This window comes from Melopsittacus undulatus, chromosome 16, assembly GCF_012275295.1.
Source record: "Melopsittacus undulatus isolate bMelUnd1 chromosome 16, bMelUnd1.mat.Z, whole genome shotgun sequence".
Lineage (NCBI taxonomy): Eukaryota > Metazoa > Chordata > Aves > Psittaciformes > Psittaculidae > Melopsittacus > Melopsittacus undulatus.
The window spans coordinates 2,275,241-2,289,038 of NC_047542.1; the positions used below are offsets into that span (position 1 = coordinate 2,275,241).

Below are 13,798 nucleotides of genomic sequence, written 5' to 3' on the forward strand. Positions count from 1 at the left end.
TCCTGGGTACAGGTAGTTGAAGAAGCTTTTACACTGCTCATTCTTGTTTGTATATTGAACTTTGCCATCACCAGAAACAACCAAACTGACCTCAGAGCCAACAGCATAGTGAAGCAGCTTTGCTCCATTAGTGCCACACTCATGCGACAACGTGCCTCAGCTGGCAGACCTGGATCCCTGGAGACAGTATGGATCTGAAATGTTGATATGAGAATGTGCCTGGTCTGCCCAAGGGCCTTGTCTCCATCAGTTCTGCTCAGCAGCTAATGCTTGCAGCAGGGTAATCATAGGCTCTGCAGTCAAAGTCTTTGCTGGTGGGTAAAACATTGCTGCTGCTCCTGGGCTGGTGGATGCTCAAAGGTTTGAGTGAGGTTTTTGTCCTTCTGCAGGGTGATAACTTCGGACTGTTCATTATGATCACCTGTGGTCCTGAAAACCAAGAGACTTCTGGCTGTGTCACTCCAAAGCCCTGCCTCTCACATCTCCAGTCTCTGAATACCAGGGCCATGCTGATGGAGGTGAGCATCCATCCACCTGAGGAGCAAGCCTGAGAGCAGGGCTCTCTGCAGCCGGCAGGTGAAAGCCTCATGTGCCAGGACAGTGATGGAGAAAGGTCTTGCCAGCTTTCTGAATTATGCTGCTTTTACTAGTGCACCATGTGCTCTATTGCCAGGAGCCCTGGGCTGTTTGGACCACTGGCATCCCCCAGGATTGGGGGTGTTGTTGCTCAGCTTCCCGCATCCCAGTGCCTCTGTGATGAGCTGGGAATGGCTCCTTTCCAGGAGGGGTTTGGCAATGGGGTTTACGCTGGGGGCAGGACTCAAGCTTGGCTTTTTGGGAATGTAACCCCCATGATGGTCCCTCCTTTTGGCAGAGTCCTTCTTCCCAAACGGAAGATGACACGACAATGCCAAGATTTCCTGCCTCCGTAGGTGAGGGAAGCACCTGTGGGTGAGGGAGCTGGTCCCTTTCACTAGCTCATTAATTCAGTACATTACAAAGGGAAATACATTCTGGGAAAAGCAAGGAAAATTCCAAAAGTCAATCCAAGAGTTATTTCCTCCTGATACCTGCATAAAACCGCATTCTTCGGAGATCTTCAGGTCAGAATCCAGCGAGACCTGTAAACCGACATCATAGAACCAGGTAAAACACTCTATGTGCTTATACGTGTTCTCTTGTATTCCTATAATGTGTATCTAAAAGGGGTTTGCTTTTTATTAATAACCTTAATTTTCACTGCTAACAACTTTCATTTGAAATATGGTATTTCTAAGGGGAAGCATTTTCTTTTGGCATCAGACTTTGTGATCTGCTGCTCTCAGGTGCAGTTACCTCCTGCTGCAGTAATATAATTTATCTGTATTTAGTTTTATGATTAATTTTCCTGTAATAACTGTCTGTTTAAATGAAATATTTAACTGCTTTTTTCTTCTTTTAAAATCTTATGTTTAATATTTGGGTTTGGTTGATTCTCCCTCTTGCACATGGGGAATAAAAAAGAAATGGGTAGGATATACCAGTCAGTGTGGGGGGTTTTAATACCTGTGTGCTTGTACAAGTGCTATATAAACTATGTGCATTTTCATAAGCATCACAATTGTGTTACTTAGGGAAGATAATGAGGCAATATTGTCTTCCTTGAGCAGGTCTGTACTGGCATCCTGCAGCAGCATGAAGGGATCCCACTTGTTCCTCTGCCTGTTCTCCGTGTCGTGCTGGTTGAATCTGATGCCAACAGCTGGGAACAGAATCTTCCACTTTGGACACTGCAGGGTTTCAATGAGCATGACTGAGATCAGGCTTGGCTTCACTGCAATTAAAGCCAACATTGTAAGTAATGCTCCACACTCTTGTAGAGCTGGGGAAGCTCTTTAGTTGGTGGCTCCCAAAGCCCCTCTGGAGCCGGCATGTCCATCACCATCTCTGTCTTGTCCCATGCAGCAAGCCAGAGACCCCATCAGGACCCTGAGCATTTTGTCCCACCCACACTCTCTGCACAAGGTTAAGGTAGGTGTCCTTATCATGTCTCCAGTTCTTCTCTGAATGATGTTGGCCAGCTAGCATCCTGACACCGGTGATGAGGTGAAGCTCAGGGCTTCTGGGGCAGTTTTTCAATACCCTGACTGCTTCTATACAACACAGACACCAGGCAGGTCAGGGAGGATAAAGTGATGCGGATCACGTATGTGAAAGGAGGTGGGTGTCCCACTGCCAATTCCTGCTCCAGGGCTTTCACCCTGACTGTCTTTCCAGGAATGGTGGGCAGAGATTTTCTCCTTGTTGCATGTGATGCTCCAGTTACAGAAGCCTTTGCTGCACTCCCCACTGCCTCGATCAGCAGAAGCATAGCAAAGTGAATCAGGTTTTGGGTGGAAAGCTATTATAGAAGCCAAAAGTGGGTGAACGTGATCTTGGGAAGTGAAATATATTATAACTAAATATCGTTCAGCTCTCTTACACTCTGAGGTTCCAGACATGGGCCACTGCTTCAGGGTTCAGGCTCCAATACCTAGCTACAAAGAATGATTTGGGTTGGAAGGGACCTTAGAGATCATTTAGCTCCTGCCCCCTGCCATGGGCAGGGAAATCAGCTATTTATTTTGTTGACTCAGTGTGACTTACTGAGGATGGAACTCCTGGAGAAGCAGACTAAAGTAATAATTCCCTATGTATACAATCAGTTTACATCAAGCACCACTGAGAAAAGCTTTATCTGAATCAAAACATACCCCTGTGCTCGGCTGCCATGCTTGATGTTAGAGATGGTTTATCTGTTTCTAGCCCTTTGGAAGACCTTTTATAAACAGATTTTATTCCTTAAGTCTTCAGATAGATGCTGCATCACCCATCACCTCTTCAACTTCTACGTGGACAAAGTCTTCAAGCACTGCAAGACCGAGGATTCATACATCAACCGAAAGATCAGCAGCATAGCCAACTCCTTCCTCAGCATGAAGAGGACACTCAGGCAATGTGTAAGTCTTGGGTATTGCTACAGTTTAGTTTCATCTCCTAGTACTTGGTGTATAAATAAACCTAAACATAAAGATGCAGACTATTTATAAAGATGGTTTTAACAAGGATACAAAGCAGCATGATGTGAGGAGTGCGTCTGCTCGCTGGGAAGGTTTTATACTTGCCCACTCATCAGCAAACTCCTACGTTAGTTCTCAAGAACAATATTTATCCTGTCCCTCTGCCTGTTGAAGTAAACTCTGTTCTTCACTGAAGTCTGGTTTAAGGACCTTTTCCACAGTTTAACAAGGTGTCAGGCTGTGATTTCCAGCTTTTATCTTATTTGTTTACAGTGAACCCCCCAAATCAATGAATTCTCTGTTATTTTTCTAGCATGAGCAAAACAAATGCATGTGTGGAGAGGAATCCACCGAGAAATTTAAGCAAATACTTGCAAATTATGACAGGGTAAGTTGGTGACTAAGGCTTGGAATTGGGAATTCAATTCAGATTCTCCTTACAATGGGTTGTACTCATCTTTGCTTACGACTTGATCCTTTATATCCTTTCAGCTAAATGTCACATCTGCAGCAATGAAATCCCTGGGTGAGCTGGACATCCTACTAGGTTGGATGGAGAAGTCTCAGAGAGCAGAAGGTGTTAACACCCCACCAACAGCCGGGGCTAAGGAAGCTGCTGGCACATTGCACACACCAGTGGTGAGCAGGAAGACAATGTGCTGTACCACTGCAGAATCCCACTGATTGCAGCTGTGTTCAGTCAGATACCAAGTGTTTTACTAGCTGGGTACATAGGTGAATGCATCAGCAGAGCCTTGCATGAAGGTGGAAATACCGAGGTTGATCAAATGAGCACAGCACTCACTTAGCTGCCTTCTATCAAAGGATGCTCTCCAAGGGAAGATCTCATAGGGTTTCTCTTGCTGCAGATATAGACTGTGATAATTTCATTAAAATATTGGTTAAATTATCATTTTTTATATAGGGAATGTATATTCATGACTGCTGGAATGACTCTGATGTAGTTAATGCTGCAGAGCAGTGCCCATACATCTGAGCTCAGTCTTATGTGGCTGCTGCTGCTGCTTGATCTGGCTGAAATGAGGTTAACAGGGTGAGAAATGCTTCCAAGAACAGGTCCTAGCAGGTGTGTCAGGCCTTAGAAATCTGTGTTTCCTTTTGAGATGATATTTTGTGCCTTATCAGTAAAAGAACAGTTCCTACATGAGATATGTGGTTGCTGAATAGTAAGCTTTGTGGAAATCTGTTACAATTACTGTAAATAAACCCCACTTGAAACTGTGATGAGTCTGTCCAGCTTCTGAGGAATTACATGTTTCTTGTTGATGAAACTTTCTGAATTCTCTGGGGTGCCCTTTCATAGCAGATGCTGTCACTCCTGGTAATGCAATCATCCCAGAGGTGATGCATCCTTCCTGGCATGCCAGCGACAGCAAAGTTCAGACCTGAGTGATACTAAATCGCCCCTACTTGTCCTTTAGACCACTTTTATTGTGCATTATGGTTAGTTTTGGTCTGTTTCCACCCATCTGGGCCTTTTTCAGGCACCAATGACTGCACACACATTGCTGGTACCAGCTGGTTCTGCTTGCTCTAAATCTCTTTTCTAATGTGTTTTCCCATGAGATGTTAATATATAAATGGCAGAGACCTAATGCATTAGTAAATGGATGAAGAGCACCCAAGTCCTCTCTCCATGCAGCCAGGAGATGTTATGCAGTCTTGGTATGAGGGCACAAGTAAATGCAACCAGTGCAAATCCTGGTACCACTTTAGTCCTAACATTTCAAGTGATAAAGTCTTGCTGCTACATTCATGAGACATAAGGCTTGAGTAAGACTAGAGGATAGACTTTGTTATTATGGAATAAGGTCTCCCTGTCCTCAAGGAGAACCTAGGTAGTGCTGTGGTTTCATTCCCATCACAAACCTCTGGCAGCAAACCAGCATTGCCAGAGCCCTGTGTCAGTCTGGTGGGCACTGCACCTTTCATCAGGCTCCAACAGAATGAAGAGCTGCAGAGGAGGAGGAGGCAGCTCCTTGTCCCTTCCCTAAAAGCCTCGGGGGTGAGCTGGCAGGGTGAGCTCACCAGCATTTGCCTACAGCACATCTACATGTGCTTCACCCTGCACAGGATTTGGTGATTCACTGTCAAGGGAGAGATCTCCTTCACTGCTCACGATCCTTCCTCACCTATTTCCTTTTGCCAAGGAAAGCCTTTCAGGTCTTGGATTCTCATTTGCTTTCTCATGGATTTTTGCAGTGTGGCTTTTGCTTATCCTGGTGCTGGGGCATGAATGGGTGAGCACATCCCTCCGTGCTCTATCAGTGTTCATGATACCATCACCTGGAAATCAGCCATTGAAGAATGACAGGTATCTTCAACATACCAGGGTTTTCTGTTGAAGAAAAGCCTTTCAGAGTGAAGCAGTGATGCAGAGGTACCACATCTTGTCACTGACCAAAGGAAATCAGTTGGCATGTTTGGTGAGCCATCTGGTGAAGGAGATGGGGCTACTTGGAGAGGTCCTTGTGGACCTTTCCATGGATCGTGGTGGGCTCTGGGTCACAGATAGAGTGAGAAGCATGGGGTTTATTCCATCTCCTCAGTTTAATCTGTCACAGGGATTATTGACTATATTTCATTGATGATTTCCTGCTCAGGGGTTGCATACCTCAGTCCATGCACGCTTCATTGACTCACCCCCTGCACATCTCTGTGTTCTGCTCATCCCTGTGGCTCCCAGCAGGGTGCAGGAGGAGTGGAGCTGGGGGAAGGATGCTGGTGGGCAGGCTGAAGAGGAAACAGGTTTCAAAAGGAGAGCAGAAGGGGTTTTCTCCTGCAGCTTTATGACAGCTTCCCCCGGGGACACTTCCCAAGTGCACACCTTGCCTATTGCACCAGAATCATTCACTCGTTTCCAGCAACTCCAGGCGGGTGCAGACGTGTCCTGGCCACCCTGCAGCTTCTCCAATATCCAACCCCTTTCCCACCATCCTGCATGAGATGCAGCCCAGGAGATGAGGGAGATGAGCTATAACCTGACAACCAGGCCAAGCTGGATGGGGCTTGGAGCAGCTGCTCCAGTGGAAGCTGTCCCTGTCCATGGCAGGGGTTGGAACTGGAGGAGCTTTAAGGTCCCTTCAACCCAAACCAGTCTGGGATTCTGTATTTGAGGTCCCAGCCTCGCTATCAGTAAGGTGATGACTGTCATAATGTGGATGTGAAAGCAGCCCTGTAAACACAAATCCCACTGGAGCTGCTACCCTCCTGCTCATCTCAGTGCTTATTGAGGGAGGTCCATGATGCAGGCATAATTTGGGGTTTATCTTTGATGAAAACTCAACATCTGCAGACTGACACAACCAACCATTGCCTAGCACCTTGCTGAGCTACCAACTCCATTCTTACTGCCACATACGTTACTCTATCTGCAGGGTACTCGTTTCCATTTAGTGTGCATTTCTTCTACCATCCCATGTCATTTGCAACACCAGATGTGATGCTTTAATGCTGCAGTAAAAGGAGGGGAAAGCCCTCCTCCACCTCTCCCAGTTGCACCATTGCTGCACAGTTTGGGTGTGCTCTCCCCATGCTCTCCCATGGACTGCATGTCCCCTGATCTGCTGAAAGCTAGTGGCATTCTTTATTGCTTGTGTCCAAAAGCACTTCAGACCATGTCTGGTCTGCAGGTACTGCCCTCTGGGTGAGAAAGCTTAGAGGAATCAAGTGGGAAATGTGGTTCTAGAGGGTTTTCAGCTGCCTTCGAAAGAAAAGGAGAAGGAAAAATAAAAGAGCAAAAGCCAAATTTAAGCCATAAAAAAAGACCAAGCTATAGCAAACTGTGGGAACAAGGACCAGGGCTGCTTGCTGGTGTCTTGCTCTGGTCCATCGAGGTGGAGCTGGTCCCAGTCGCTGTCGCCTTTTAGTCCCTCACATTCAGATGTGGGGGGACACATCTGGGGCAGCAGCATCCCCCCCTGAGCTGCCCTGCACGATGCTGCCGGAGGTGAGGAGGAACGCGGAGTAGGCAAGGTCAGCATCCTCCTTGGAGCTCTGTGGGAAGGACAGGAGAACACTGTGAGGTGGCTGCAGACACACGTGGTGGGGAAAAGGGCCATGTTTTGGGGCTGTGAGCTTCTCAGGGTGATACAGGCAGACTGCACACCAATATGAAAGCATCATGCCTTTGCTCAGCTATGGCAAGCCCCCAGATGTTGCAGGTTTGGGGCTCTGTGTCATGCCCATCACTGCATGATGGCACCCAGCTCACCAGTCCTAAAGCTGCTGGGTTTTACTGGTTTCCTGATAGTTTCCTCTGTTTCTCCAGTTCAGCTCTTGGCACTTAAACCACCCACACATTGCCTTTGGTTAGGGACTTCGAACAAGAAGGGCTTGCATCTGGCACCTTCTGCTGCTGCTGAGTGGTGCCACTCAATCATGATCTAACCCTAGGGGCCACAGGAGCAGGTCAAACGGGGGAGACCTCCTTATGTACCTCTGTGCCCTGAACCACTGCCTGAGGGGGGGAAGTTCATCCAAGTATTTAATGTTCACGATAACAACCCAACCCCAACCTTCCTGATGCTCCCTGGCACTGACCACATGTACTGGCTGAAGCAAGGTGACTGCTATCACTGTCCCTGCTAAAACATGGGGCCAGGAAAGGGTTAAGGTCCCCCTCAGAGGCTGATCTGCATCAGGTGCTGGATCCAGGTTAGCTGGGAGCATCCGGGTATAAAAAAGGCCCCTGGTAGGAAGCAGTTCCTTGGGCAGAGGCTGAAGGGCTGTGCTGCTGCCTCCCAGGTCAGTGAGCTCTCTCCATCTTCTCTTACCCTTTTTGCCTTCTTTGTCTCAGCAGCACCTTCTGGGGTGGCCGCGGTGGTGACGAACTCTGCAGGGAGAGAAAGGGAGGTACAGGGGCCATGGGGTTTGTGGCTTTCATAGGGTCCTGCTGCAAACCCTGGGGCTGGAGAGCATCCCATGGGTCAGCACCTACCGTCCCCTCCCATGCGAGTCTCCTGGGTCTCTTTCACACAGGCGTTGTTGCTCGCACCATAGTCCTTCACGCTCTCGAAGTCTGACATGCTGATGTTTGTCCTGTAGCTCCCAACGGACACCAGGTCTGTTAAGAGGTGGGAGATAAGTACCCTGTGGGCTTGGTCAGGATTGGTACAAGTGCATCAGCATCCCAACAGCCTCTGTGCAAGGTGCCTCAGCACCAGGCACCATTTGTGATGGGGATGTATGGAGGGGGTCAGTGGGAAAAGTGGGGTCCTTTGTCTGCATGGGGAGGGTACAAGGGGAGCACTTCAGCCCAGCACACACAGGTTATCACTTTCATCTTAGTATTAATGTTAATATAACCTTAATATGAGGTTTTGAGAGACTACAGGAAGCTGAGCAGAGACTCACCAGATCTCTTCATCTGCCTGTATTTAAACACAGCAAAAGCTGTCACAATGATGAGGAGTGCAGCACCGACAGGGGCGAGGACTAACAGAAGTATATTGGGGCCGCTCTGATTAGGGCTGGAATGGAAGGAAAGATAGATCACTAAGCTGTGAAATACATTATCTTTGCTGAATTATTCAAGATTGAGTAATGTATCTGAATGTCCAGCAGTCTAAACCTGCTACAGTGTGCTAAATCTGAGTGAGCAGGGTGCAGTTTGACTAATGAACTGGATCCTAACACATAGAATCAACTGGTAACCACATAAATCTGCAGGACAGAGGTTGTGCCAAAGCAGCTGCAGCAGCAGCTTGGTTATAAACATGTGAAGGAAAACCCTCTGATCCTGACAGAAGTATTTACAATGAGTTTTTCTGTACCTGGCATCTCCAACCATTCCTTCTGGGGCTGCATTTGCTTGAGCTGGAGATGAATTCCAAGTCATCTTGCCTTTTGTTGTAACTATTATTTGTTTTCCTCTGATGTTTTACGTTCTTTTGGGCCAAGAGTATTTGTGTTGCTCAAGCACACGTGCGGTGTGCAAACACAGCACCAAAAGTGGGTTAATAGCTATATATGTATTAATATTAGTATAAGAAATGACAAACGACAGGCTTGGAGAGAACTAACCTTTCAGAGGCAGCGTTGTTGGCTCTTCCTTGGGGAGCTTCCTCAGGAATGCTGGGGACGTCAGCATCCAGGGACTCCAGGCTGTGGCCAGCACTGCCTCCTGTATCATCCAGGGAAGCAGGGCTGTTAATGGCATGAGCAGCAGCACAGAAATGGGGACACAAGCTCATTGGGTGTATTTGGTAGATATAGCACTGAGGTGGATTTTGGCTGGGCATTGGCTCAGGAAAGACCTTATAATAGACATCCAGTGCCTAAAGAGGGTACAAGAAACCTGGAGAGGGGCTTGGGACAAGGGCCTGTAGGGACAGGCCAAGGGGAATGGCTTGAACCTGCCCAAGAGAAGGGAGACTGAGCTGAGCTCTGAGGCAGAAGCTGTTCCCTGGGAGGGTGCTGAGGCGCTGGCACAGGGTGCCCAGAGAAGCTGTGGCTGCCCCATCCCTGGCAGTGCTCAAGGCCAGGTTGGACAGAGCCTTGGGTGACATCGCCTAGTTTGAGGTGTCCCTGCACATGGCAGGGGGTTGAAATGAGATAATCTTAAGGTCCTTTCTAACCCTAACTGTTCTATGATTCTATGCTACAGATGGTAACAGCAATAATCAGCGAGGACAGGGTTCAAGAGTCAAACCGGTGTGGAAGGCAGGGGGTTTTAGACTGGTGCGCATTTTTAGTGATTGGGAAGTAAAAACCAACGAGAGAATGAAAACATCAGTGACAAGCACAGAATCAGGGTGATCCCGGCATCTCCGTGCCTGGGTGCAGCCCTACTGCTTTGAGGTGCTGCAGCCTAGTGGCTGTGGAGAGGACTTCCCTCTCAACGGAAGAAAGGCAGGAAAACCCGTGCCTGCCCTTGCCGTGGGGCTCACCTGCAGTCACCGACAGGTACACTGCCATGGTTTCCCCGTAGAGCCCATTGCGCTTCACACCACACCAGTACCAGCCTTGGTCCGACTTAGCCACGGAGTCAAAGCTCAGGATAACGGTCTTGTCATCGGTGTCACACGTAACTCCCGGCCCTGGCTGCCTTTGGTCGGAAGCAAGCAGAGGGGTGCAGCTGGTGCTGCTCCACTTACACCAGTACTTCTGGTAGGAGTAGTACCGGCATGGGTAAGAGCAAGTTAAGTTGAGCTGGGAACCCTCTTGTGCCTCTATGTCCTTCTTTCCCTGCAGTGCAGGCTCTCCTGCAAACGCAAGCAGAACATCAAGGTTGATGTTAGTGGTTTCAATGGGGGGAACTGTAGTCAACAGGTAGTGGTGCTGCTAGAGATGAACCAGGAGGTGTATCTTTGAGGGGAAGTGCTCCTTACATTGCTAAATTCATGTTAAGGATGCCGCATATGCGTCTCGGGGTGAAAGTTGGCTTGGTTTTTGGTTGGGTTTTTCTTTCCCAAGGCCTAAATAGTCGCATGAGAAACTTTTGTGAGCACTTTCCCATGAAACTGAAACCTTGTGTTGCCATTTGAAAGCCACTGAGTTGTCGCTGGATTGGCACAAGGTTTCACCTTATGAGAGAAAAGTTCCAAGTTTGACCTCACATCTCTTCCTAAAAGGCCAGATCTGCTACTTTGTGGTGTTTAGAGGGTTGCTTTGTACCTACTGAGCTGGGAGAGCAGCATCAATGCACAGACTCGTACCTTCCACGATCTTCAGCTCTGTTGATGACTTCTGCTCCTCCTCCTCGTCTGTCATGCACCAGTAATAGCCTTCATCACTGTCTTTCAGCTGGTTCAAGATGATGGTGATCGTCTGGTTATCTGGGTTGTCATACATGACGACTCTTCCTTCATATAAGCCTGACACATACCCGGTGTTGTCTATGATCCGATAACACCCGTTCTGTCTCCACTTGCACCAGTAACTCACTGAGGAGTGTTCCCGAGGTTTATAGCGGCATTCAAACGTTGCTGAACTTCCTTTTACTCCAAATACCGTGGGCTTCCCTTGAGGAACGCTAGTTTCTGGAGAGAAGAGTGAGATGAGCACCTGTACACGTCTGATTCCTGTCCATGTGCTGCTCTCCCAAGAGAAGAAATATTACCAGACCATTGCCCTTATGGCTAAAGCAAGGTGAGGTGAAGCTCAGAGGTGTGGATGGTAGGAGGCTGTCCTGGCATTGCTAGGGGAAGGGCAGGTATCTTCCTGCTTCTGTCATTTTGAGATCTAAGGATTTAAGTCTTGAAAAGAGAGTTTGTATGTCTCAAAATGGGAGGCAGAACTTGCCTTCTGGGGCTTTGGGCTAGGCAGACTGGATACTTGGGAACACTAAGTCTTGTTATAAGCTTTATTACTGATGGTTTAGTACATGACAGATAGCTAAATGAATAGAAAAAGGATTTAAATGAGAGGATGGGATAACAGTACTCTGCAAAGGGAGGCAAAGCTCTTGTTAGATAACATGAGACTGCTAGTGAGGGTTCTGAAGAGAAACAGAAGGGAAGGGAAAAACCTTCAGGGAATATCTTACCCTCATAGACGTGCACATCCAGTTCCTTTGTTTCTCCATTCTTCCCATAGACACCGACCCCACACAGGTACAATCCAGAGTCTTCCCAACTCATCTGAGTGATCATGATGCTGAATGAGCCTGGATCCAGCGTGTTGCTCAGCAGAGCTCTCCCTGTGTAATCCTCATCAACCTTCCCATAGCTATCGATGATGTCGATGCAGCCGGTTTTACCCATCTTGCACAGGAATTTCCTTTCGCTGTCATAATCGCTCCCAAAGCTGCAGGTCATGGTCAAAGTGCTGTGCAGCTTCACGTAGAAGAGCTCAGCTCCCTCGGGTATATGTGAATCTGTGTGTAGAGACCAGTCAGTGTCTACTACCTGCTCTGTTGTAACTACAACTCCCAGAGACCTCTGAAGGCTTTTGTTAGAGGAGGCTTCCTCTCTGCTTTGATCAGATATTGTGATCTACTATGATAATCTATTATCTGATCATGTGCCACTACTGGTCCGAGCATGATCTGTGTCCATGTGTGCACCATGCTGTGTGTGCTGACTCAGCAGCCTGATGCTGTTTAATCTGATCTTCTTAATGCTGGAATTTTAGGCCAAAAATTCCTTCTGTAAGGGCACAGAGGAAAATGGAAACTGCTCTTCCCAGAAAGCATGGAGCATCTTCAGCTTTTAGACCCTGGTCAGACTGTCTGTGGAGCCCTATTAAAAAGGGGTGGGGGGAAAAAACCCAAGAAAATACTGTTTTATGGAGCCCCGTTTAATTACCTTGAGAAACATCCAGATTGACTTTGTGGGAGAGCCTTCTGTTGTTGACCCCAATACCACACTGGTAGGTGCCAGTGTCTTCCATTGTAAGCTTGGAGAAGCTGATCTGGAAGTTTTCTTCCTGTGGGTTGTCAGTGATGGAGGCTCTGCCTTGGTAGTGTGGAGCAGTGTAGCCAGTGGTGGAGGTTACAGTGAAGCAGCCTCTGACTGTTTCCTTGCACCAATACTTCCTGTCGTGTCTGTTCACTCGGGTGGGAGGGTAGAAGCACGTCACGGTGACGGACCCATTGAGCAGACCATATACCTGCTGTGGTCCAAACACAGGACTTGAGACTGCAGGAGGAGAACAGGTTGAGTGTAAGTGTTGGCTGTGCTACACAACCTGAGGGGACTGCAGAGCAGGTTGGGTGTACCAGGGCAAGCACTGACCCAGGGCTATGCAGCATCCTGCAGTCTGAAAGGTCCCATAGCAGTGATGGGGTAGAGACCCTCCCTAAACCCTACTCCCCCCCTTAGTAATGCCACCTCTAGTCTAAGGCCATCCCCAAGACCAGTGCCCCAGGCACATTCCACCTACTTGATGACTTGGGGGGGTATCTGCTTCTTGCAGATTCAGCTGAGAGGAAGGCGAGCAGGAGGATGAACGCCAGTGAAATCATTTTGCTTGCATTCCCTGGAAAAGGCACAGAAAACAAGGAATAATCACACTTGCAAAGTTATGAAGTTAATAGATCAACTAATAATCTTCATGCCTGCAGAATATGAGGGCTATGGCTGCCTGAGCTAGAGAAATGCGGCATTGAATCAGTTCTACCAAGCAACAGAATGGGGAAGAGAGAGCTGATAACTCCATTCTTGCCTTCCTGACTTGTTCTCATCAGAGCACAGGCCCCCAGGACATTGTCCCTTAGGCAGGCAGCAGCAGTGGTGTGCTGCATGCAGCATCAAAGGTGATTCTGGCCAAACCACAAGAGACTCGGTTCAAACTCAGAAGTGGTATCTGGGTTTATGCTGTCAATCAGAGCAGCCCATCACAAGGCTGAAGTCCAAAACTGGTCCAACAGACCCTGAGCCCTGGCAGGCATGAGAGTCAGGTGGCAACCCAGAGCAAAGCTGCACCAGGAGATAATGCTGCTCCTAACAGTCTAGGAAGTGGGGTCATATTCTCTTTCACTGTTGCTCATGCACTGAAAGGAAGGTTTGTTCACTTGTGAGCCTGGGTGCCAAGACCACTCCTTAGAAAAATCAGCTCTCACAGGATACCAGACTGGTTTGGGTTGAAGGGACCTTAAAGGTCCTCCAGCTCCAACCCCTGCCACGGGCAGGGACCCCTTCCACTGGAGCAGCTGCTCCAAGCCCCTGTGTCCAACCTGGCCTTGAGCACTGCCATTGCCTTACCATGCTCACAGTAAAACTTCCTTCCTTATGTCATAGAGCAGAGTTCCTGTGTGAAGCCTGTATTTAACTCCTGCTCTCAGTGATGGCTGTTGG

The 13,798-nt window shown here is 48.2% G+C and overlaps 2 protein-coding genes across 2 annotated transcripts; one reads left to right on the top strand and one right to left on the bottom strand.

The window, feature by feature from the left end:
- The first annotated feature begins 1,536 nt into the window (after positions 1–1,536).
- Positions 1,537–4,260, top strand: LOC101871048 (interleukin-20). Its single transcript, XM_034069838.1, has 5 exons — positions 1,537–1,833; positions 1,945–2,010; positions 2,826–2,978; positions 3,352–3,426; positions 3,531–4,260. The coding sequence occupies exons 1-5, from the start codon at positions 1,576–1,578 to the stop codon at positions 3,720–3,722; spliced, it is 744 nt and encodes a 247-aa protein (XP_033925729.1). The 5' UTR covers positions 1,537–1,575; the 3' UTR covers positions 3,723–4,260.
- Positions 4,261–6,916: 2,656 nt separating this feature from the next.
- Positions 6,917–12,972, bottom strand: LOC101870871 (polymeric immunoglobulin receptor). Its single transcript, XM_005143233.3, has 10 exons — positions 12,881–12,972; positions 12,308–12,633; positions 11,548–11,877; positions 10,718–11,041; positions 9,950–10,264; positions 9,084–9,183; positions 8,415–8,530; positions 7,999–8,124; positions 7,835–7,893; positions 6,917–7,055 (listed from the first exon to the last, which is right to left on the bottom strand). Exons 1-10 carry the CDS (start codon positions 12,964–12,966, stop codon positions 6,939–6,941), a joined length of 1,899 nt encoding a protein of 632 aa, XP_005143290.2. The 5' UTR covers positions 12,967–12,972; the 3' UTR covers positions 6,917–6,938.
- Positions 12,973–13,798: the final 826 nt, after the last annotated feature.